Raw genomic sequence first — 25,752 nt, forward strand, 5'->3', positions numbered from 1 at the left:
CTTCCTGACATATGATCATCCCTCGCTTTCAGCCTGGCAGTGTCACAGTGACTCATCACCCAAACTGTTCGACAGGAGGCTTTTCAACATGACCAAACAAAACAGAAAAAAAAAAACGATCATAAAGACCGGATCAGATGCCACAGCATTCCAGATCTCCATGGAGACACCACCGCGGTGTTTGTCTGTCGTCATGGCAAACATATGTCTCAGAGCTTTATTAGCAGCTGGATGAGAGGATGAGAAAAATAGAGGAGGAGATAAATATCTGTCTTTTCTGGTAAATGCAACATTTTAAAGCGCCAAAGTGAAATCTACGAGTGAAGGAAATATGATTAAATATATTTTCTCTATGAGGTTTTGATGCACCACAGCCAAAACTTTCACATCTGCCTCAACCATTGCACGTTCAAGTACAGAAATTGACAGGAAGTGCTTTTGGCCACAGGAAGTGACTGTAGAGATGGTAGGTGGTTGTGTGACGTACTGTGAGACATTTTGATGCTCAAACTCCATTGTTGTTGTGTGACTTTGATCTCGGCCGGAAAAAAGGTAAACTCAAATTAGTCCCCTTCAGATTGTGTTGTGAATGAAACGTTTGGCTCCATAATGCAGATCTCCACCAGGCTGGACAGGAAATGGTGTAGACTTTAACTTCCTGCTCTATCTCTGGGGAGAAACTTCTAGAACCAAAATGCCTCTTTAATACTACATAGGTCCTCAGCTATATAGTATTAAAGATGCATTTTGAACCTGATGTACAACATTTCCAGGAGGGTGCATCGTAACATCGAGGAACAACTGTACAAGAGAACTGAGATCTGAACTGAGATAGATAAATCAATAGATAAATACCACTTTTAACAGCTACAATATTAAAAACAATAATAATGGTACAGATTTCTGGAGGAAGTTTGTGGAAATATTCGTCCACAACTATTAGTATCATCAAATCAACCTTAATAACAGTCAAATACCATATACCATAAAGAGTTATATGATTTCCAACTAAAACACGCAGATCTGATCCCTCCCTCCTGCCAGTCAACAGCCACAGTGACGTCAGTGGAGTGCACGGGAGCGCGCGGCAGCAGGTGAGTGCGCTGCGTCGCCTCCTCTGTGCCGGAGACGCAGCGGCTCAGCGGCGGAGCGGCGGCGTCATGGGGAAGCTCCAGGAATTTGACATCACGTTCAGCGGCAACAAGGTGGTCTACGGCCCCGGGGAGTCCATCGGCGGCACCGTGAAGATCCGGACCAGCAACACGCTGCAGTACAAAGGTGAGAGGGGCGGCTGGTTGTGTGGTGTTCGGTTCCGGCTGCGAGTCGAGCGGTTCTAGCAGATCCAGAGCGGCTCCGGGAGGACAAACTTTCCGCCTCCGGGGTGAGGAAGCACGCGGGCGGACTGAGGACCGAGTGGTGGTGGTGGTTCTCCTCCGGTCCACCCGGAAACATGTTGTCCGGTGCGGGGCTCCGGGTCTTCGGTCCCCGCTGCTGTGCGCTCCCCGGCTCTTGTGCCATTTCAGCCGGTCGGTGCCGCCTGGCAGCCGCTGAGGGGAGAAACCCACATCCTGCCGCACGTCCTGCCTCCGACAACATGTTGCTTCCATGTATTGTTTTGTTCTACGAAGCCGAGAACCTGTTCGGGATGTTGTTTGGCCTGAAAAGCAGAACAACAGGAGTTAGGAGACTTTATTTCCCTTTTTTAAATAACGACCTTCTTGTGTATGTTGTGTGTGTGGAAGGGAATCTCAACCTTTTACTGTAACTCAGGACTGAGTATTAATATAATTAGTATTAATATAATAATGATGACAACATAGTTTAGACATCATGACGTAAAATACTGATTCAAGTTATGAATTCAAAATTATATGTGTCATAATAAAACAGTTACAAAGTGCTTCGCGAGATACAATATAATTGCAAAGTTAGCAAATCATGAGAAATCCAGACAAAACAGATGAATCAACATTAAAACAATAAAAGAACAACATTAGTACAATGTAATGAAAAGGTGAATGTTGCATAAATGAATAGGGTGAGCACAGGGAGGTGGAAGAACACATACAGTAATTGATCAACCTCAGATCTGAAAATGAATAATAAGGTTTATTATTTATCGCGATAATTACCGATATCGCCTCACGACATGTATCTTGATATATTTGTTTGGGGCTGTGTGGTCCAGCCCTGCTCTAACATCTCAGAGGAACTCCTGGAACTAGCCGGTAACGCTGGGAGAAGCAGGTCGTGGAGAGCGGCTCTCCGAGGTTACCACGGATGCTCACAAAGAATCCATTGTGTGTAAAGTGATCCTTGTGGGGATTCTTCTCTGATAATGGGGGTCTGCTGTCAACTTGAGCCAAAGCACTTTTTCCAGGAGAGTCTGGCTCGGAGGTATGTTAATTGACTGGGTCTGTAAATAAAGAGCGCCGCTGTAAAGTGCCCTGTTGTTTGGGAGATTTCTGTTGGAAGGAGAAGGATTTAAAGAGTTCATGTCTCATCATCAGTGCGTCATAGGGAAGTGCTCAAAATTCAAAAGAAGAGGAAGGGAATGCAGAACACAGACACAACAATGGGACGGCTTCCCATTTCGATGCATTTTACATGAGTGAAACAGCAGAAGAAGAATATTGTCATGGCCAAATTGAAATGTTTTGGATTCCCAGTTCCACGTGGTCGTGTCACAGAGTGATTCATTTGTCATAATGCACTGGCTGACCTGGAGCAGATGGCGTTGCTGCAGCGGTCAGAGCTACTGCTGAGCTCTTTTACACTGTAAGGTCACACGACTGTTGCCCGTCTGCACTTGATACCGGGCATTATTCCATTATTCCTGGATGCTGTGGCACGTGGTGGATTGAAGAGCATCCAGACAGCCGGATCAAAGCATCCCTGCTTTGATCCGAAGAATCAAAGCAGGGATGCTGACAGTTGTGGAATGACGACGAGGTGATAGAATCTGTCTGTTCACTTTCGTTTCATCGTAATGTGTGACAAGAGTCAGACTTCACACCTGCAGCAAAGTGTGGAAGACCGCTGTGTTCTCAGTTCTCAGATTCTGTTTCGGCTAGACGCCTTGCCCTTCACCCTCCACTGCCTCAGGGATGGTTTTACCTTTATAGTAAACCCAATTTACCGGTTTCAAAACATCATGGTAGGAGAATGGCAATCGGAGAGAAAATTCCTCAACCGCGATAAAGAAAGTGAAAAATACCTCCTGGATCTGTCTGTTTTTCCAGATCTGCTCCAAAATCTAAATCTTCCTCCTATAGACTGTTCATAAAAATGGACGCAGACTCTGGATCTAGAAAGTGAAGCCAATGCGGAAGTGCTGGAAACCTGTATTCCCTCTCTGATGACCAGAGGACGACTCCACTGGTTGTCAAAGAGGTCTGTTTCTATAGAGGTTTATTAGGAAATGGCTCCAGCTCTCACGTGGATACATGGATATTGACAGCTAGGACCATTCAATGAGTGCAGGTGTAAGTCGGCGTGGAGTGTCCTCCCCAGCTCGTCCTCTAAATATGGTTACTTCTGGTTTCAAATAACCAAAATGGCGCTGGTGAAAATGCCAATCACTGGAGTTCAAAATGGCAGTTTGCAATCCAATGGTTGGTTACCACTTGGTTCTTTCTTCTGTCACCACCTGTTCCACCACAAATTGTCATGAAAATCAGTTGAGTAGGTTTTGCGTAATCTTGCTCAAAGAAACACAAACAACTATAAAAACACAACGACCTTGAGTCTCATCCGTTGTCTGTCAAACTTCCACAAAGGGCTTCCTCTCAACAAGAGAGTTTAGATTATTCAACCATGATGAATGTGAATTTACTGGCATGCAGTTGAGTGCAGAGCACAGTGTGTGTGGGGCATCGGAGCGTTCTCTCATTCATCATCTGGAGTGGCAGTTTGTGTATCACAGAATATTCTCACGTACGTTTCATCCCCTGAATGAAACTAAAGGTTAAAACAGAAGCTGTAGATGTGGTGTTTGTTTTTCATCAATTTTCAGTTTTCAGTTTTTCCTCTAATGACTCCTCCTCTACTGCAGTCGAAGAGCCCTGTGCTCCATCTCGGGCTTTAAGAGCATCCGTTAATGTGCTGTAAACGCTGAGGCTGCATTATGTGCCCTGTGACACACCCCTCTTAACCATGGCTGCCGATGACTGCATCAATCAGACGGCTTGAATCACGCTGCAGCGGGGAGGAAGTGTGCGCAGGTCGACTTTGTTCAGGTGGCAGGATTTCCTGTTTTTGTGACTTGTGAGGAGTCGGCCTGACTTTTATTTCCGTGAATGGTTTCCTTGTGTAATCAATTTTCTGCTTTCATTTGATTAAGGACGCCTGATGAAGGCAGTTGATGAGGTTCACGTGTGACTGTTTCCATCCTGATTGTAGAGTCGAGCATAGCAGGAAACATTTGACACCTGTGGGGCCACGGTGGAGCTTAAATTAGCTGATAGGCACAAAGTTAATCATCAACCTTTCTCCCTGCTTCAGTTACGGTTCCCACTCCTCGTCCTGACAGCGGATGTTCCCGTCCAGGAAACTGATTATTGGATGTTTAGTGCACAGTCAGGATTTGTTTTAGGTCTGTGGAGTGAGTGTGTGTTTGTGTTGTGGCTCCAAATGATCTGGATGAATTCTTCTTTATTTGCATTGCTGTGGGAGTTGGGTGTGTTCACAGTTACCAGGTAGGAAGGTGTAATAAACACCGACAGATATTAACAAACAGATCCAGGTTTTCTGAATCTTCCGCCTCACTGTATTATTGATGATGGAGAGCATTAGACAGCATCTGTATTGATTAGCTTTGGGCAGAGCCATGAACACATGAATGAAAGGAAACGAGTACGCCACTTACACACATTACTTACAAGTAATATTGAACATTCAGCCACTTACATGTATCCAGACATAACGTTCATATTTGATGATCGTGCATCGTTTGCAGCAGCAACAGCCAGAATTATGGAGCCAATATTGTTGAAATAATACTTTAATACGTAATCCGATTTTTAAAGAATCTGTATGGGTACTGAAATAGGCAAAACCTTATTTTGTGAAATCATGGCGATCATGCCCTTCTGACTTTTGACCTCTAGTCAGTTCATGTTTAACTCTTTGGGTCAAACATGAACTGTTTCCTAGCTAAGCACCCGGTATATCTCTTTCTGGAAAGTCGGACCGACAACCTGAAAACATATTGCCTCCAGCTATGGCTTCATTAAAAACACACCTACTTCTAAGCAGGGCTTACCCTTTGTGTTAAAGGTGATGAGGTATATATTGGAGGTTATACAGGGCGTAGCCAACCTGTCTGTTCTGTTCAGCCTCCTCTTGTTTCTCCGTCGGCCTCCTGCCTCTTTGCATGATGTATGGTTACTTGATACAGGAGACGTTGCTGCGTTGACCCTGTCTGTCAGCTTGTAGGGTCATTTCATCTCATGTGGGACATACAGTGGGGTCAAAACGTCGGACACCATTAGGGAATGTCCTCTGTATCTCTGTATTGACAGTTTACTCCAGGCTCCAACATGTGAAGCTCTCTGATCGTAGAGCTGCTTTCAGACTGTCCAGACATTTTTTTCTGTACGTTTTCTGGACTTAACGTTCTGGAGAACCGACTCAGACATTTGCGTCCTCAGGTACAGCCCCTTCAGAAGATTTCAGGACATTTAAGACTTGACTGCATCTCTGAAAGCAGCTTGTCTTACTGAACAAGCCTGGAGGTTTGGAGCAGCAGTTAAAACAGGAAATTAGTCTCCTCAGGTGAGAGTCCACTTGACCTGACTCCCTGACGCTTTACAGCCTCAGTCCTCCTGTTTAAAACAACATATCTAGGTTGTCAGCAGTGTAAACGAAGACGTGTCGGTGTGTTGTTCTTTTGCATATTCGATTACAGCAGTGGATCGTAGCTTAGAACAGCAAACGCACAAACCTTCACTGTAACCCAATCATAATCTGTGGTAATACAAACCGACAGCTTTATGTAAACAAGAGTAGTCGTCCCTCAGCTCTACATAAAGCTGGCCACAAGTGTGTGTAAGCGCTCCCACACATTGACACACACACTTTGTACCTTTGAACTATGTTATTAGTTTTTATCTGGAGATTTGTGAAGTGCTGATGTTGTAGGCAGTAAATATAATCCTAACACATCCTGGTTCCCCTAGTTTCACTTTAAAGGTTTCACCACAATTTAGTGTGGCCCTCCATGGCTGTTGTTCTTTCCCAGACAAGTCCTGACTTATCCACAGAGCTGCTCTCTGTTCAGCAAAGAATTTATTAAGTGTAACTCAAGATAAGACGGGCGACTGGGAGTGTAATCAGTCACCAGTGGGTTATCTGTGCTATGAAAGCCATTAACCTCTCAACTTTTTAATGTTAAGAAGGTGTGGGTCCCCTCATCTGGAAGAAATGTGACTGCTGAGATTGTAATGGTTATCTTAGCTTAACCTTAACATTATATTTAGGTACAGAGTCACATATACTGTATGTCTTTAGTGAAGAGTATCCTTCCTGTAGGGTTAGGGTTGTTCACTTCATAGAGACAGTTACTGACAGAGTTTTCAACATTTCTAATCCAGCGCTGGAAGTCGAGTCATGACGATAAGAATCAATCAGGAAGTGAATGTGGTTGCCTGCAAACATTGTCGTTTTCCTCCGGAGTTTTAAATCTTAAATGGGGTCAGCAGTGTGTCCTTACTTATCTGTGTTAGCAGCCTTGAAACTCTCGCAGTGGTGGTGTGTTTTAAAACTAAAACTTTAGAGTTCAGTGAGTCGAATCTAGTGGTGAGGTTACATGTTGCAGCTGAATTCGTCTCACCTCAGCCTCCTCTTCCAACATGAAAGAGAACCTGTGGTAGCCTTTAGTTTTAATAAAAACTAAAAAGGTCTAGTTTTTCCAGTTTGGACAACTGTACAACATAGTAGTGTGGATGTAGCCATAATTCAGGGACTTTACTATTACTATGTTATGTTGAGAAATCAACATATATTTTCAAAATGAAATCCTAGATCCAGACTTAAATTGAATGGGTTTACCTCTGGTCATTACCGACCTCTCAAAAAAAACTTCATGGATATCTGTTGAATAGTTTTTTGCAAAATCCAGCCAACAACCAAACAAACATAACCTCCTCAGCAGAGGTAAAATGTCTGGTTAAATCACTAGCACTAGTCACAAGTGTTTTACCTTGTGGAAAGTCTTTGCACCGCAGCGTCACCACATTCACTCTTTTACACACGAGGAAGTAACAATAGAAGCCCAGTTTTTTGAAACTATGCGGGCACGGTGATGAATGACTCAGGGTCATCTCACGAGAGAGATTAATTCTGTGTTATCAACCAGTTTGACCTTGGATATGCAGTCCAGGTAGGAGCAGGGACTGTGCATGTACAGATATACTGAGTAGTGCATAGGTATTTGAATCACAGGGACTGTAGTGAAGCCGAGGCTGAAAGACATGACCATTAGAGATGATGGTTTGGTTTCAGGAAGACGCTTGCAGCCCAGATTAGCAGCATATTCATCACTGTTTTGGATTCATCTGTTCATCAAACGCTGTGTTTACACAGAGAAAGCTGGGGGTTGAAATAGATACAGAATAGATCAATGAATCCAGTGTATGAGTGTCTGTTCTCTCTGGCTCACAAAGAAGTCCCTGCAGGCTGAGGTTTCACTGCGAGCGTCTAGACTCCGGGGGCACGAGTACATCCTCACGTCTCTGCCTCGATGGGGTAGAGACAGGAATCCACAGGAGCTGCTTCCTGACTATTAGGACAAAGGTTCACACACCAGGCCCTACAGTGATTTGTAGTATATTCTGTAGACTGAGGAATATGACAAACGTGTATTGTTTAAGATGGAGCTTCAGCTAGTAGTGTTTCTGATAAGCTCCTTTAACGACAATGAAACACCCACTCTCATCTGACTCTAATGTGACAGGGCAAAAATCCACCGTTGTCTTTCAGCATTCTTCTTCTTCTTTGTCTGTTTAATTAGATTTTACTGAGACGTGCTAGTTAAAAAAAAAGACTTGAGCGAATGAATAAATTCTCTGGAAAAGGAAGAGGAAGGTTTCTTTTTCATTCCCTCTGACTTTTGGTGTCTTTTGTCCTGACATGAGGACCGTGACACGTGACGACTCAGTCTGACTCAAAGCGACTTCATTCTCTCTGCTGTGTTTCATTGTGGTGGGGCTGGTGGCATCGATCCACGTGTGTACGTCATCAGTCTCCACCGTGCCCATAGAAACTGTGAATCAAATGGAAATCTTCGCACCAGCTGCTCCGGCTCCCCTTGAACTTATCCATCCACCCCCCCCCCCCCCCCCCCCTGTCTTTTGAAGTCCCAGTCACTCCTCCTGATGGGCACACACCCCAACTCCACCCGCTTTAAAGCACTGTCTCACTTCCTGTGCGGTAAAAAGAGCAGAAGCAGTTTGCAGACAGGAGGTTGTTCTTGTGAGAAAGTTGTCAGCTGGGCCTGAAAAGAAGGAAACTCAAGATAGATAATTTTTGGCTGCACATGTATATTTTGACTTTTATATGAATTAGAGAGTGGCTGTAAAACATTCAATCACTTCACCTAAAAAGTAAAGGTAGTTTATTTTGTCAGTTTTAACACCGCTCCATGTCGGCCTTCTCCAGAACAACCGCAGCGACAGCGAGTTGCTTCTCTGCTAAGTTTAGCTCCTAATAATGGACCATGTGTTCCAAACAGTCACTAATTACACCGGCAGCCCAAGTCAGTGGATGGTACTAATGAGTCAGATACCGTGGGTCGTCATGTGCCGCTGTTGCAGCTGCAGATACAGCAAGAAGAGCCATTGTAGCCGCTCAGACACACCAGCATTGTTCAGTCAGCTGGGATTTAACTGCGACAGTTTCATTCAGGGGGGTGACCGAGGCCAGAGTGTCTCAGTCGGGCGTCAGCTGATTCTAAATGACTGATCAAACATGTGTGGAGCAGTGTAAATATAACTGTGCCGGAGGTACAACACAAACAGTGTTTCCCAAAGAGTTATATTGAGTTTGTTTTGGGAGCAAGGGGGGGAGGGGGGGGGGGGGGTGTTGACTCATGTGAGCATGCAGTTCACTTTCATGCACTTCAGGGCCCAATGACAGGAACGAGATTTGAGAGTTTTTGACGAGGGCAGATGTCGGTGCTGATGTTCTATTCTGTGAAAACATGATTTCAGCCATCTACGTTGTTTCCTGCCTCCTGCATGCTCCACCTAGACACCACCTCTTACCTCACCCTCTCTGGAGACTGTCCTGTTGTTCTGACCCTGGACAATCTACTTCTGCATTTGTTACATGTGAAAGGCAAAGACAATTGCTGACACTTGCTGAACTTTGGTCTATGATTCATAACAGTCAGATCTCAACTGTCTCAGCTGAGATGACTAACAGTGCCGTCTAGTTCTGTCTCGCACTTTCTGATGGTTTCCTTCTTTCTTAGGTCCTTTAAATTTTCTTTTTTAATGTTTTTTTAAAGCTGTAACCCGATTCAACATGAGTTCCAAACCAAACCCCTTTGTTTCAAACCAGTCAAATGAGATCAGGTCAACCGAGGACGCTGCTGATTGCTATGAGGAAGAGGCCAGTGCTAAAATGTAGGTCACTGCTGACATAGATACCATCGAAAGTCATCCCAGCCCGGGAAGAGGCCGTGTTCAATCATTGTAATTGCGTCAAGACAATGAAACACAAGAAACTATCTGGAGAATCAAATGATTATTTATATTTAGCAGCTGCATTACCAACTGGTAATGTTTCTGTTGTCCTGAAAGACAGATTGCAGAGGAGGGAGGGATTACACATCACACATCTGCTGATTGATTTATGATGTAACTTCGGCAAGGATAAGCTTCTTACACACACTACGTTTGCAAGGATTTGTGTGTACTGTTCATGCAGATGTTTATACACTTAAAATGCATGCAAACACTAAACAGCATCAAGCGATCAATGGTTTTAAAGCTTGACAGAAACCACAGGGTTGGTGGAAGAGTCCTTCAGCCGGTTAATGATGTAATGCTTGTAGATAAGTTGTGTGTAGAGCTGGGCGATATGGAAAAAGTCATATTAGTTGATATCAAGATATAAATCAAATCACTATTTATGCCATGGATGGTAAAAAAGATGATTGGTATTACCTCTTTGTGGGAACGGGCTTTCACAATTTTCAGTTTTTGCTGTTCTGCTTCTTGTTGGACTTTAAATAGCCAAAATAACATCCTCTTTTATTTCCCACTCCTGATGTTCTGGTGTGCACGGCTGCAGGAGACCAAAAATGTACACGTGTGTGTACCGGCTGCTATTCCTACATTTTGTCTTGCGTGCGTCGACCTAACCTGACGTGGCTATAACTCTATTCCAGCCATATGCATGGTTCGGTGCGGCGCTATTCTCATTATCATTGGCTGTTTGTTTTGTGTGTCAAACCATGGATGGAATGGGTTCTGACTCCGCCTCCAAATGACATGAAAAACGCAAAATGGCAGCGCTTGTATCCGTTATATTTTGGCTTCTCTTTGTGCAACAGGAGAAAGTGGACACACGTTTTCCATCTTTATATATAGTCTAAAATAAAGGGTATACCCTATTTTCCACCTCTGCTCTATATGTCAATTCATGGTTGCATTTCGGTTAACAACACAAAAACTTAAGAATAGGACTTGATGAGCAGATCATAGTAGAATATCATATAATATAGTCACTTAATATAGTTGATTTGAATTGTTGACTGTATCAATAACCTGGTTTATTCAAGGCTAGCCTCATTAAACCAGAAATTCCATCTCTAGTTGCTGTGGCTTTAGTCTCAGTGCACTGTTTCTGTCTGCTGCCGACCCGACAGAGAGGTTACCTAGGACATGTCTGAGCGAACAGCCCGCCCTCTGTTCTGTCCTGCAGGGGATTCCCTTACAGTCACTCCAGTCAGGAGTAATAGATCGAAAGATCAGGTGGCCGTGTTTGACATGTCTCACAGGGAGGTAGTGGAAAGAGGATAAGGGGACACGCTGGAAAAGTGAGAGGGACTAATTGTTTGCAGCACTTAAAGATTTAATGAAGGTAGTAAGCGTCGCCTCGGATTACTCGGCTGTCCTTTGGCACGGGGGGCAAAGGCTCGGACCTCTGGGGTTTGAGGAAGAAATGAGGAATCATTTTTACAAAGGGTTTTAGAAATGTTCTCAGTGTATTTTCCTGTCATGTCATTCACCACTATTGTTATATGTTTATATGCTGGAAACGCATCACTTTCCTTGTACTGTCCATTGCTGCTGCTCCTCTTTTCAGCCTCTGTCTTTGTTTTAGCTCCTGTCTCTTTAAGACTCTTAAAGCCCAGTCTCTGCTCTGATTGGCCAGGCAGCCTCCTCTGTTGTGATTGGTCAGCACGTTTTGGAAATACCAGCCCCTGTTTTTTAACCTGGCTCTGTTATGGGGGCGTCTCAGCCAATTGGAAGTGTTGACCGAATTACTGAGGTATTTCAGGAACTTCAGTATTTAGGAGACGTAAACAACACACTAGAGGAAAGGAACATTGACAAACTAACTTAACTTAACTTAGGTGCCTTCATTGGCATCATAATTTCCACGTCAGTTAGATTTTGTTAGGTCAGGTTTTGTGGTTTGTGGTTTGTGTCGACCACCCGGACTTATCCCACTGACACTGCCCTGGACGTGTCCGTACCTCATTATGCAGGAATGTATTTAAATGACGTCAGAGGAGCCTTTTCAGTGCATGTGAGGAATGTTGATCTATTCAAGTCGTTCAAACGGCCTTTTCCTGAGCAAACTCGTGAAATCCAAATTGTTGTAAAGATGTGTTTTTTTCCCATCTGCTGTGAGCCAGAGAATTGTCTCCTGCTCGGCTTTGATCTTTGACCTCAAACTCACTTCAGACCATCACCTGAAATTAGACTCAGGAGAAATCAGTGGGGGGAAAAAAATCTGTGCTTCCAAAGGCGACTCCTTTTTTCCCATGAAGTGATGCAACAGGCAGTAAACTCTGACTTCATGGTTTCACCCCGCAGGCACATCTTCAGCCTCATGGTTAAACATTTGCTCTTAGTCTGCGTTTTGTTTGTATCCATGTGTAGAGTGTAAACATTTTTTTCTGTAAATAAACACATCCATGTTCGGAAAAGAGCAAACACCAGTTTTGTGTAAATGACACATTTTCTGGGGTAAGTGGAACGGAGACAGTGAAGGAAGAAATTGTCCTCAGTGACTTGACAAAAAGAAATAACAACAAAGTATTCTTAAAGGCATAATGAGGACACAGTAGAGGAATAGCTTTATACATTTTTGCATGACGTTACAGCACTTCTGTGTAGCTGTTGTTTTTTGTTACGATATTTTGTATCAGTGTGACTCCTTTTATGATTTAATTACTTCTATTTAATCGTTGGTGTAATGTGTTTTCAGTGACTCACTACTGGAATTTCCCCAAGGGTTTAAATCAATTGTATTCTTATCTTCTCTTGACCCTCATGTATTACTCACAGGTATATGTTTTTGGTAGATAACTGTAGCTGCAGTATTTACTGTGTTTGCTTCATGCTCACAGTTAAGCTACCTGCTGTAAATGAAACTTTTGAATAAATATTTTATGTTATTATTATTATTTATTATTATTTTGTGATTCTACTTTTTCAATAATCCGTTATTGCAGAATATTTGGTGGTTCCAGTTTGTGAAAAGTGAGAATTTGTTGCTTTGGTTACAATTGCATTTTATAGTACATAAAATGTTTGATTTGAGCTTTTAAGGACTGTTGGTTGTCAGTAGTTGTAAAAAATAACTGTTGGATAAACCGATTTTTATGGTCAAATTTCGGGTTTAATTTGGAAAAAGAGGTTTGTAGAAAAATATGTTCATATTTCTCAACGTAAAGTATGATTCCATCAGAGTAGCTACTGAAATAAGTTATTGTATAAGCACCAGTATAGTGCAGAGTTTCAATCATAGCCCAGGTATAAGCATGATAATACATGATTCCTGATTTACATGATCAACAGATGAGGTCGAAACGACAGGTTTGTGGTTTCCCCTGCTCAGTCTGTTTGTGCCAAGTGCAATAAAACCAGGGTGTGTGTTTGAAACAGATTTATCCGAGTTCACCCTTGTGAGCGAATCACCTGACTCACCAGAACCACACCTTCAACTGCCAGAGACTTCCTCCACGACCCACCATCGCTCATCTCACCACAGAGAACCGAAACGCAACAGTCGTGTTGAGGCAGCCAGCTCTCAAAACGCTATCGCTGCTGACATCTCCTGGATCTGTCGGCCCAGCCCGTCTAGCTCGCTAAACACAATGAGTAGTAGCACCAGGCTCCTCTCCGCCTACACCACACTCCCATTGAACCATGGAGAGGACCTGGACCGACTCCAGTGTGTTGGTAACAAATCCAGACAGCTGCTGAGTCAGAGCACGCTCCGCTGCAGGCTTTTCTCCCTCGCCTCAGTGTCAGTTTGCCTCGGGCTGTGGTTTGTTCTGTGGAAAACTGGCCCCTGCTGTAGATTCCTGTGCTGGCAGTTCCCAGGTGTGAATCCATCGCTGCTGGTGCGAGGGCAAGTTGGAAGTTGTCAGCCTCAGTAAATGAACCAAATCTCAGCGGGGTTGGGTTTGCATTAATATTCTAGTTTGTACATTTATGAATTTGGTGAAGAGCTTCTTTCAATTGCTGTTTGAGATATAATTAAATATCTCAAACAGCAATTTTTGATATGTCATTATAACATATCAAAGACATGAAGCTTGGTTAAAAAAAATGATTTCTGACATGATAGGTTCACACAGGTTTTAAGATTTAACCATACAAAATCAAGAGGTTTTTGTACAAACCAAAAACCAGGTTCAATTTAGGTTTGAACTGTTGGTGACAGATTTCCTGCCTGTGTGGATGAGGATCTCTTGAAACACATCATTACCACTCCTGATCCATCTGGCTCCATGCTGTGTGGAGGGGCTCGGCCGTTATTCAGACACAGACAGCCGGTCTCTCTTCCAGAGAAGCCGTTCTCTTACGCAACTATACTCTATTCAGCTCTGCCGCTGCCACTCTTCCTGCCGCTGCTGCTGGATATTAACAGATTATTCCTGCACTGACCTCATGGGCCAAGCTCCTCGCTTTACCACAACAGACATATCACATCACAGTCTCTCTCTCTCTTCCTTCTCTGCTCTGTGATGCCTGCAGAAAGCTCGCGGGTCGTGTTGATGTGGAGGATGGAGGTTTTATTCTCCCCCCCGAATGAGGCAGATGGCCAAAGGAGCAGATTGCACGGTGTAATTAATGGCCGAATAAATGGACATTGAGCTGCAGAGATTTTTAGTTTTTGTTTTTACTGAAGAGGTCCCTCCCTCTTCCCGAAAAACTGTGCCAACGGTCCTGCTGGTGTGGAGAGAGCTGCCATCTGCCGCTCTGAGGAAATGTGTGTCTGTGTTTGTGTGTGTGTGTGTGTTTGGGTGGGCGTGTGTGTGATGCCAGCACAGGGTCACAGGATCCTGCATTGGTATGAGCTGTGATTGGTTAAACACAGACTGTAGCAGGATATTTTTTACATCAGATTGTGTGTTGTGTTTTTTTTGAGTAGCGAATTGTCTGTATCTATATAATGCTTTTCTAGTCTTATTAGCCACTCTGGTACATTCCTACACACACAGACACACTCATGCATGGCTTCAGGGTTCAGTGTTTTACTCAAGGACAAGTTGTCATTCAGACTGGAGGAGCGCTGGTTAGTCGATGACCTGCTCTGTATTACTGGAAAAACTGCCGTGCAGGGTTTTGTTAATGTCAGGACAAGTCGACATCTTTCACTTGGCTTCCTGCTGTGGACACCATGGACACGTAGCTCCTATCAATCCACTTTCTAGACATCTTGGAGTCATTTTGGAGCATGTGAACAGTTGGTTGCACCTTAGTGGACCCCTGCAGACGTGGAGAGTATAACAATAGGTGAATTTCTGGCATTGTAATAGAGTTTTGTAGGAAATTTCACGAATCAATGAGCAATACTGCTAAATGACATTATTTCTTTCCGTCTCCATCCGCTATCACATGAAGGCAAGAGGCCTAAAGATTTAGAAATATTCACTCGTGCATTTGAGATGTTCGATTCTGGTTCTGATAAATAAGATTGAAAAAAATATATAGTCCTCTCTGTCTGCTTGTCTGTCTGTCTGTCTGTCTGTCTGATGACTGAGATAATTCAGAGGCTGTGTCAGTTTAATCCTCCGCTTACTGTCACTGGTATGATGTGTGTGGGTGTGTTTGTATGTGTGTGCATTATCAGAGGGTTTTTAATTTCCTCTCAGATGGATAAACAGAGGGATAGAGAGAGTATGGGTTGTGTGATGAAGAGATAAAGAGAGAGAGAGTCAGGCTGTGGTCATACTGCAGGCCTGAAGATCTCTTTCCACTGCTCACGTTTGCTGATCTCACTCCGTTCTCCTGGCGAGAAGACTTCTATTGTGAAAGGGACTGAATCTTGATATGACTTTAGCTTTCCCTGTTTCCTCATCATCGTCCAAACCAGTCAAACCTGAATCTTCCACGTCTTCAACCTCTTTAACTTCTTGGGCTTCAGTGCAGCCCATTGGTAAACATCCTCCTCCTCACCTCTGATTGTTGACAGGGGCCCATTAGGATTTAGTGAGACTTCTCTCTGAGTTTTTTGAGCTGCCAGTCTGGGTTTTTCCCGAGCTGCTTTCGATTAAGAAGCTCTGCCAACGTTTACCGTAGGTTTTGTGATGTCAGCATCACGGAGCGTTTCATATCCATCACATTAGTGATAGTGATACTTCCTTAAGATTATGAAAGCACCTGTTGTTGCATACGATAATTCACAAATGTCATATACCCCGATTTGAGTAATTTGTGCAAGTGTGCATCAAAAACAGAAATAGATTATATGAAGAAACTAATGTGCACACTAATCTATACCTGCAGCCCCGTGTGTTTTTTAATGTTAGGAATGTCTTACTGATCCTGAACTTGACATCTTGTTTTTCTTTCTCTGCTCTTATTTCAGCCATCAAGGTGAACTGTCAGGGCTCGTGTGGGATCTCCAACAAAATGAACGAGCCCTCTTGGAGCATGGAGGAGCAGTACTTCAGCAGCACATTGTCTGTTGCTGACAAAGGTGACAGCAGCAGAATCCTAATGGATTTATTTTTAGTGTTACTCTGAATCACCTCATGTTTTGGTTCACCGTTCCAGGTAGCTCTTTATTCGTGGAAACATTAAAATAGTCTTCTGCGTTTTGTTTTCAGGTATGAACTCCCAGAAATGTCAGAAATATTGGGTCTGTACATTTTCCCATTTGTATTTTTCTGGCCAGAATCACCAAAAGCTATTGAATCTTGTCATCTTCTCAATTTGTTGTTCTTGTTCGGCGTCTCATGTTTTTCATCCTGAGATATTTGGGCCGACATTTTACCGAGGGGGGCTGACAGGAAAAACTCGGTCCAATGTTTGGAGCAATTGACTCAGACATGAGCAGGAACATGTCCAAGTTAAGTGCATCTCTAAAAGCAGCTTTATTAATCCAGAAGGGAAACCAATGGCCGCCTGGAAGCTAAAGGAAAACATGCAGTTTATAGACCTGTAAAAACAGATGCATGGTCCTTTAACAGCACAGCACACACGCATGTGACTGTGCAGGTTCTCTGCTGACATCCTGCATGTACATTTATACAAAAGGATCAGTTTACTCTCTCTTATCTGCGAGCACTGAGGTCAGAACCTCCACAGCCCTCTCAGCAGCGATCCGTGTAACATGAGTGAACGCTCCTGCCTCACTCCTCATCTGGTTTATGGGAAATCAGCTGCAGCATTCAGGCTTAATCTCTCAATGGCAGCAGCAGATTTTATAAAGCCCTTGTAGTGAGGATTTAAAAACCTCATTCAGTCAGAGTAACCGTCCCCTGTCGGGATGTGTCCACCTCCCCGTCTGCACGCCACCTCTCTGAGCTCGACGTGGTTATCAGTGTCCAGCAGCGTCCGATGAAGGCGTCGGACGTGCTCCGGGCTGGGTATCATTCCGCCCTGCTGCTCTGAGGCCCCGGCTCTCCTGTGGAAACCAGAGCTTACACGACCCTTTTGTTGTGAGTGGGATCTTCCATCTTTTGTATGTGTTGCGTGAGACCGCCCCTCAGCCAGATGTTGAAATGTGCTGTGTGTGCATGAAATCTGCTGTAAATGCAAAATCGCACTGTGGAACTTGCCGGTGGTCTTCGGAGCATTAAATCCTTGCTGGTTAAAACGCAGCAAGGCAATTTAATATTTAACTCTGTTCCTCAACATGTGCAATATACATCAGTTTACATCCTAAACACTGGTGGGAGGTACTTATTTATCTGTAAATCTGTAGTGGACAGACGAGAGGAGAGAGAATAGACAGTGAGAAGTGACTCAGAGAAAAGTAAGTAAGGTAAACTAACTTTAGAAATAACTAAAGAAAAAAAGGCAGAGATTCATATTTCTAATTAACTAAATTCACAGTTCATTAGATATTGGATGGAGTTTGATATTTGTTTGTTGAATGAGAAGAAAAGTTTTTTATTTCTCAAAATAACAGTTAAGTATTAATACTGAATCGCAGGCACTGTTCAGCTGCTTGTCTTCAAAATTTGTGTTATGAATAAAAAACAGTCAGCCTACGATCCAGGGCTGACTGGTCTACAAAACCTATTAGTTATAGAAATGAGGGTTTATGGATGTTGAAGTCTTTGAAGCAACAGTAAAACTCGTTAAACACCTCAGCACGTTCATAATACACAGACAGAACCTAGTGTAAAACACCAGGACCACTCCCTGTAAATAATTCATTACACACCCTCCCTCTGCGGTTCCCATTTATCTCTGACATTTTTCCATATCCCATTGTCTTCCGAAAATGGGTTTGCTCTCTCTCTGGCCCCCGCGGGCCGAGCAACACGGGGAGAGACAGAGAGAGAGGAAGGGTGATGGAAGACCACCACACACACACACACACACACACACACACACACACAAAGCGAGCCACGCTGTCTGTGGCTGACTGATAATAAGCTATACCACGGCTGCTTGACAGTTGGAGGAGTGAAGAGCAGTGATGTCAGAGTCCACAGAGTCCACTCTTCACCCCCCCCTCTGCTGCACTGTTACTGTGGCTCTGATGAAGACTTGTTTTAGCAACCCACAGCTTTATATTTAGACCGTTTGACTTTTCAAGAGTTCTCATATGTCACATTATTCATTCAACAGCTTGGCCTATAAAACCTATAACGTAACCTGACCCTCCTTTTATTGTTCCTCCTTCATCGAGAGAGGTTTTTTCCTCTGTGTATCTCTAGCAGCTGCTCAGCACCACACTCAGAGGAGTGTATAATATAAAGTGTCTGTCGCACCTGCACTGCTTCAGAGCACGAATCCTTCCACCAAATGTAAACATGATGCAAATTAACACAAACACAAACACACACACACACACACACACACACACTCACACTCACACACACACAGTCTGAGCACTTCCCCTCAGGAACCTGAGACTAACGGAAACTGCTGTGTGCCCGTCCCTAATGAGAGGAGACATGTCGCTTTGTGGAACAATTTAGTCGAGCTGTCGGCTCACTTGAGAATTATTAACCTGGTTTTCTCAAGGTGCTCTCAGGGAAACTGAGATGCTGATTGGCTCCTTATGTTACTGTTATCCAATTTAATCGACCTTGAGAAGTAAACAAGTATGAAAGCGTTTTTTTTCAAATTTCATTGGAGCAGCAAATGTGTGTTGAAGAAAGACTGTAAAATGAGATGGACGACAAAAGTGAAGCCTGATGGCTGGCGGCAGTATAGGTCTTAAACTCCGCCTCCTCCATGTTAGTCGATGGGACATGGAACAAACTTTATAGTGACTCATGATTGGTTGAGCTTGTTACTCTCTTTGGTCTTTGGGGCACAGAGAAGTTAGACAGGGGTTTTAAGTCTTTGTTAACGATGTGAAAAATGTAGAATGAAACCAGATGTGTCTGTGAATTGTAACAGAGCAGAGGCCCGCCCTCAATCTCGGGGTTTGATCGCTGCTGATTGTAAATCACTGATTAACTTTGCTGGGAAAAGCTCCAGCTTCGTGTGTTGACCCTCACACACCCGAGCTTTATCACTCTCTCGTCATGACCCGGTTTCGGTTGCAAAGTTTTGTCCGCCCTTCCAAAGAAATCTTGTCCTGGCTGCCTTTAAACGGCAACGCCTGTTCCTCTCAGAAACTCCATCCCAGTGGGAAATGGGTGAGCTCCACAGGCTGGATGCCTCTCCAGGTCATCTCCTGTTTACCAAGACACGTGTCATCACATGAACACACAAAACTGTTTGATTGATCATGACATTCCTTCTCATTCCACTGGGTCACTGATTAACCTGCCTCTGTTACAGGGACTCTGGCGGCAGGCGAACACAGTTTCCCGTTCCAGTTTCTTATTCCAGGTGAGTGCAAGTGCTGCTTCCTCCATGTCGAAGCCCCGCCCTCCATTCCCGTAATTGTTTTTCTCGTTGACCTGCTTTATCAAAAGTCCATATGAGACGTCAACAGGAGGAGCATGCGGGTCTGATAACCTGTTCTGATCGCCGCCCTTTGTCTCCGACACAAAGCAGACACTCAGTTGTGTGAAAGTGTGTGACGAGTCATTGTGTTGCAATACAGTTCAAACAATCAGGACAAAGATTTGATATCTGAAGCCATTTGTTCACAGAAACGTCCTCAATGTGCACAAGTGACGGTTTCCTGACGCTGCGAAACCACAACCGTGCCAATCATATGATCAGCTGAACACACATGCCACCTGGGAGGGCGCAAAGACACACACACACACACACACACACACACCCAGTGCAGCGTCTGTTATCTTGTGCTCTCTCAGGCGTGGGCTGAAGCAAAGGGTGGTTCAGGTTATTTATAGTCCTCTCTCCTGTTGTGCAGTCACTGTTTAATTGCTCTTCATGCACCCATGCTTGTCCCCCCTCCTCTGTCAGAGCTGGGAGCCTCAGCACAGGGGCACTGTTGACTACCATGTTGTGATAATTGACTCAGGAGAGAGGTGTCGCCTACTGACCCCTGCTGGTGCAGCAGACACACTCACATTATTATCACTGAAGTCCAGTTTACACGTCCAGAGAGTCAACCTGACTTTATTATTCCGCCGTTAAAAGAAATTCAATAAGAAGGGGAACGCATTCCTCTGCTGAAGCTGAGTTAATTTACATTAAGTATTCCCTTTCTTTTTTTAGCTCTTAAAGACAAGGCTCAGGGTCTTGATTAACAGCAGTGACTGACTCGTGACTGTTCACAGGGCCCTGAAGTAAATCAGAAACATCATCTCGAAAGAGTGACACTTAAAACAAATTCAGCTCAGTTTATCGTAAGTGTCTCGACATCTTTAGATCTGCACATCAACAAGTGTTTCCAATGGTTCCTAAAAGCAGGAATTAGCTGCCTGTTGAAATGACGTCAGGGTCTTGACATTTGATAGCGGCTGGAAAAGTCAGAGGGAGGTTATTTGTCTGCGTCGGGCTTCACCAGACTCAGCCACAAGCTGCTCAGTCTGCTGTGTCTCCAGGGAGCGTCGGCCCGGCGTCTGCTGCCAAGATGTCTGCAGCACAACAACAACATCCAGCCTCTCCTGGTTAATTCTTATTGACAGCAGATGTGATGCCACAGAGCTGCTGGGCTTTTAGTTAGACAACCCTTTAATGACCCTGTATTTGTTTGGTGATTTTAACTCAGATTGTTTGTACCGATCACAGTGTCAGATCGTATCTCTCTCCGGGGTTTTTCCTAAACAAAGTGAGTGCAAAACAAAATTGTGTTACTTGTCGTGGACGAGATGTGTGTTGTCTGAAAGGCTGCCTACGTCTTAACAACTCTGAAAGAGGCCCTCATGGACAACACTTTTATTCTAGCCCTTTCCTCATCCCACTAATGGGACTATAATAGAGAGCATCCTTCCAACGAGTTCTGTGGAAATGTGTTTTCCTGCTGACAAACAAAACATCCTGGGTTGAAACATAAGATAATGATGTCTTCTTCTCCTCCCTCTCTTCAGTCGCTGCCCCGACTTCCTTCGAGGGACCATTTGGGAAGATTAATTACCGCGTGCGGGCCGCCATCGACACCCCCCGCTTCTCTAAGGACTACAAAGCCCAGAAACCCTTCTACCTGCTCAACCTGCTGAACCTCAATGAGGTGCCAAACATTGAAGTAAGTGCTTGATGTTTTTAAACCTAATCTCGAGACGTGAGGTATGATTTAATACTTCTCTTTATTTGATCGTCCGTCCGTCTTATTCAACTTCACGCCAGAAAAGGCTCCAGATAAATTTTACCCTTCTCTCTGCTGCATTGCTCACTTATCATTCTCGCTCTTCTCGTCATGGCTGCCAGTTTCCTGATTCTCCGGAGAAGTGCAGGAATAGATTACCAGCACAACGCCTGCTAGTGAAACCTGCTGAACAATGCACAAGCAAACATTTATCCTGTGACTCTGTCTCTGCAGCAATTGAGCTACGCTGTGACCACAAAGAAATTCAGCTACCTGCTGGTGAAGACGGGGACCCTGATGCTGAAAGCCCGCAGCGACCTGAGGGGCTACATCCCCGGGCAGGTCATCAAGCTAGCAACTGAAATCCACAACAAGTCTGGGAAGGACACGGGATGTGTACTGGCCAGCCTCATACAGGTACACACCGGATTGTCAAACCAAAATGAAAACAATACCTTCTTTGTGGAAGTAAGAAGACTGTAAACATTATTCGATAAGATGTTCATAGTCACGTCTGCATTTCTCTCACACCAGAAAGTGACCTATAAGACCAAGCGGCCTTTGTTTGACCTGCGGACCATCGCAGAGGTGGAGGGCGCCGGAGTGAAGGCAGGAAAACACGCCGAGTGGCGGGAGCAGATCATTGTCCCTCCTCTTCCTCAGTCGGTGCTCGCAGGCTGCAGCCTCATAGACATTGAGTATTTCATACAGGTCAGAGAACGCGTGTCCATTGTTGTATTAAAAGTGTTTGTGATTATCCTTTTAGGCAGGATCTACCTGAATGATATAACACTTGAATAATAACCTAATTCAGGCGTATGCTTCCTTGTTACAGGTGTCGCTGAAGTCTCCCGACGCAGTCGTCACTCTGCCCATCTACATCGGCAACATTGCTGTGAACCTTTCTCCATCGAGGACCATTCCCTCCACTCCAAACCGCTGCGGCGGCGGGGCCAACGCACCCGGTGCAGCAGGGGTCACACCCAGTGCCCCACCGGCCGAGCCAGATGAGGGGTTGTGTGCCGCGGGCATGGCCAGCGAGGAGATCCCGACCAAGAGCCACTCTCAGCAGGATTCCTCCGGTCAGCCGGTCACCATGTCGCCCGGCGCCTTCGGCCACGCACCAGGTGCAGCGCTGCCTCCCGGCCACAGGCGGCCCGACATGTCGGCTCAAATGTTCTGCGTGTCCACCGGCGCCACCATACCTTACTTCACCGAGGGAGACGTGACCCCTGTCCCCACTTCCTGTTCGCTCATTCTCCCTCCAGAGTACAGCAGCTGGGACTACCCTCATGGTGAGTCATCCACATGACCTCACACACAGTCATACACAGTTTATCAGTGTAACAGCCGACTACATCAAGTTGTCGTCAATTTAACGACTTTAAAAACTGATAAGCTTGTTATGTCATGGTGCTGTGATATGTCCTCATTTTAGGTAATCAATAAGAAACACTGGACTTTGACTCCAGTTTTACTGACCAGTGTACGCCTCTGTGTTTCAGAGCCTCCACCCAGTTACGAGGAAAGCTGCAGCAGCGCAGAATCCAGCTTCACCAGCCGCCAGTAGGAGAAGCAGGCGATGAAGCCTCGTGAACACACCCACCCCCATCTGTCTGCACTTGCCTGTCGACCAATCAGAACAATCAGACACTCTGGGTGAAAGAGGATGGACGGTATACCCCCCCATCCCCTTCTCCAACGCCCCAAAGATTTTTTTTATCCTTCTTTTTCCTCTAATAATTAAAAAAGGGATCATATCTTGTATTGAGTATAAGAACTTTAATTTCCCCTCCTGTCCCTGCAGGTTGAGTCAGGTGACTTATCACTGTGCCTAAAAGACAGGTTTTGGATTGTCGCGCAGCGTCTCGAGGATTCAGGGGCTGGACATGTTGTCTCCTCCTTTTTATCTGGTCATCAGTGAATCCTTGCATCTGTGATGCCTTGGAAATGATTGGGGTCCATGACAAGACCCGGCGTTAGCCTTTTTAGTGTTTGTGCTGTCCTTCTAGTTGTGCACTTGTTACTTTTGCCCATTGCTCGTCCATGTGTGTGTCCTCACCGTGAGCGAGGCTGAGGTGTCTTCATGCTGGATGTCAAGAGGAGAGCTCACAGCCACAGCTCGTGGTCTGTGTGTCAAACCAATCAGATCTCCCATGTGTTGGACCTTTCATCTTTCATCTTTCAAATCCTACTCATAGGGAAATAACGTCTTAGGTAAAACCTCTCAGTTGTGTAACTTTAAACACGGATAGCAGTAAAAATATTCAAAATACATTTGTCTATTTGATTGCTTTATTGACATGAATGCATGAATGAATATATTGTTAATTATTATGTTGAGAACATGTAAAATTCAAACCAGGAGAGGAAGTAATAAATAACTTTAAAAAAAAGGTGTATAATATTATGATTGATATGATTCTGATTATATAGCAGTGTGCTGCCACCCTGTGTCGACTCGTAACTGAGAGGTTTTGCTTTAAGAGCAGTTTTGTATTCTGGGGACAGTTGAGGCTCATGTCCCTGCAGCAGGACTCCTCTGCCCTCGTGTGGCCACAGCTGGTAAACGCTTTCCTCTCATCTTGGTCCAGAAGCAATGATGAGCCGTGCAAACCAAGAAACCTGAGTCTTCAACGCACCATCTGACGTCGGTTGTATAAATATACATTTTTGTTGCTTGCAACTGTCTGTTGAGCAGAGCTGGCAAATACAGAGTATTTAGTTTTTAGAAGTGATTCAGTTGTTGTGCATCCTTGTTTCAGTCCTGTGAGGCCACAGATTGTTTCTCTCTGTGTTGCCTGGACTTTCTTTTGGTGCAGATCAATGAGAAGAAGAGAGAATCCTCTGAGATGAACATCGGTGCAGATGATAAACGTACATGTGCACGACGCTGCACTTACTGTCGCCCCGAGTGTGTGAATTTCTGTGAATGTGCACTTCTACTGTATATGTGTGTGTGTCTGAATATCTGAACTCACTTGACTGTGTGTGTGTTTTGACTCAAACTCAACAGTTCAAATAGATTTCTGTGTTTCATTTTTTGGTAAAGTAATTTCTTTCTTTACCTGCATGATTTTAGTTTTACAGCAACACTATGTCACAGCGCCCCCTGCAGTCACACATAGGGGCTGAAACTAAACCAAGCTGCTGTTTAAAGCTCAAAAAGTGTTTCATAGTGTTGCTTTAATTCATTTGAATTCAAATGTCATTTTATGATTTTTATGGTGTCACCATTGTCCAAATTAATTCATCAAGAAAACTTTCTGCTTTGCACATATACAATGTTTGGTCATATGTCATAAATAACCGCTCATTATTTGTGTTTTATATTGGATTTGACCTTAATTTGTCTAATTTATATATTCATTACAGAAAATATCCTTATTTTTATCAGGCCAAGACCAACACCCACTCTTTGCTTTCCTGTGGGAAACTAATGCCACTGAAAACCGTAAGCACAATTAAGACTGAATGTTTGTGTGTCCGCTGGTGTGTTTGTCGTATTCCACCACACATAAGTACGATATCACGTTTTTTTTTTTCTCTCTTGACTAAAGATCATGTTGCCACGTGTTCTTAATGTGAAATCTCCACAAATTTGATTTTAACAATAGTGTTGTGGCTGGACATTATTCTGAATGCATGCCTTAAACACTGTGAACGTTCATCGCCCCCTACAGGAGCCTGTGATACTCTCTCCTGTGGACTGTGCGAAGTGCACTTGATGTAAACAAATGTAGCTTTTAAACACACTTTTACTAGTATTAGTATTATTATTGTTGTTTTAGAAAATGTGCAATTCCTCTCATCTCCAAGGACGCTTCAGCAACCGCCTGGTTCCCTGAAGTTTAAGTTCACGTTGCCTTTTATTATTCTTTTAAATCATTTCTAATTCTGTAGATTTCCTCTCCACCAGAAGGTTCAAAAGCTTTACAGTGTGAAGCCCCATTTGATCAGTTGTTTGTTTTTCATTCTCTCTCTCTCCTCGTCACACATGTTGATGAGTGGTGTCTGGTTTTTGTATTTTTCTACTTGTAAACTGTTTACAGGTGCAGTATGCAGATGATATAATGTCAGCACCTTGATCAGTAAATGTAATATTTCAACTCTCAGTGCAGAATCAAAGTTTTACTGTACAGAATAAGAATAAAAGAAATAATGATAATGAAAATGTGTTTGTTGATGATAGATAGATAGAAGTGTGTAAGTGTTTACCTGCCAGTCCACTCTTATTATCATATTAGTATGAATATAATATAATACATATAAATTAGTACTGAGAAACACAATGTCTATAGTAACTAAGGTAGTATACATACACAATACATACGTTATTTAAAGATGTCAGCCACCGGTTTTCAAAGGTTCAGATACTTTCAGGTGGGGCTCAGGGAATTTATACGCAAACAGATTGTGTCATATAAA

The 25,752-nt window shown here is 44.0% G+C and overlaps 1 protein-coding gene across 1 annotated transcript; it reads left to right on the top strand.

Moving 5' to 3' along the window:
- The first annotated feature begins 1,003 nt into the window (after window positions 1–1,003).
- Window positions 1,004–25,080, top strand: arrdc1b (arrestin domain containing 1b). The gene is made up of 8 exons (XM_062412834.1): window positions 1,004–1,278; window positions 16,060–16,170; window positions 19,443–19,493; window positions 21,110–21,264; window positions 21,559–21,741; window positions 21,859–22,035; window positions 22,160–22,619; window positions 22,830–25,080. Exons 1-8 carry the CDS (start codon window positions 1,161–1,163, stop codon window positions 22,892–22,894), a joined length of 1,320 nt encoding a protein of 439 aa, XP_062268818.1. The 5' UTR covers window positions 1,004–1,160; the 3' UTR covers window positions 22,895–25,080.
- Window positions 25,081–25,752: the final 672 nt, after the last annotated feature.

The sequence above is a fragment of the Platichthys flesus genome, chromosome 19 (genome assembly GCF_949316205.1).
Source record: "Platichthys flesus chromosome 19, fPlaFle2.1, whole genome shotgun sequence".
Classification (NCBI taxonomy): Eukaryota; Metazoa; Chordata; class Actinopteri; order Pleuronectiformes; family Pleuronectidae; genus Platichthys; species Platichthys flesus.

What these genes read in the sequence shown, in the direction of transcription:
- arrdc1b (XM_062412834.1), top strand. Translation starts at nt 1,161, where the DNA reads ATGGGGAAGCTCCAGGAATTTGACATCACGTTCAGCGGCAACAAGGTG. An exon ending in GTTCCAGTTTCTTATTCCAG is followed by an intron (nt 19,494 to 21,109) that starts GTGAGTGCAAGT and finishes CCCTCTCTTCAG; the next exon opens with TCGCTGCCCCGACTTCCTTC. An exon ending in TACTGGCCAGCCTCATACAG is followed by an intron (nt 21,742 to 21,858) that starts GTACACACCGGA and finishes CTCTCACACCAG; the next exon opens with AAAGTGACCTATAAGACCAA.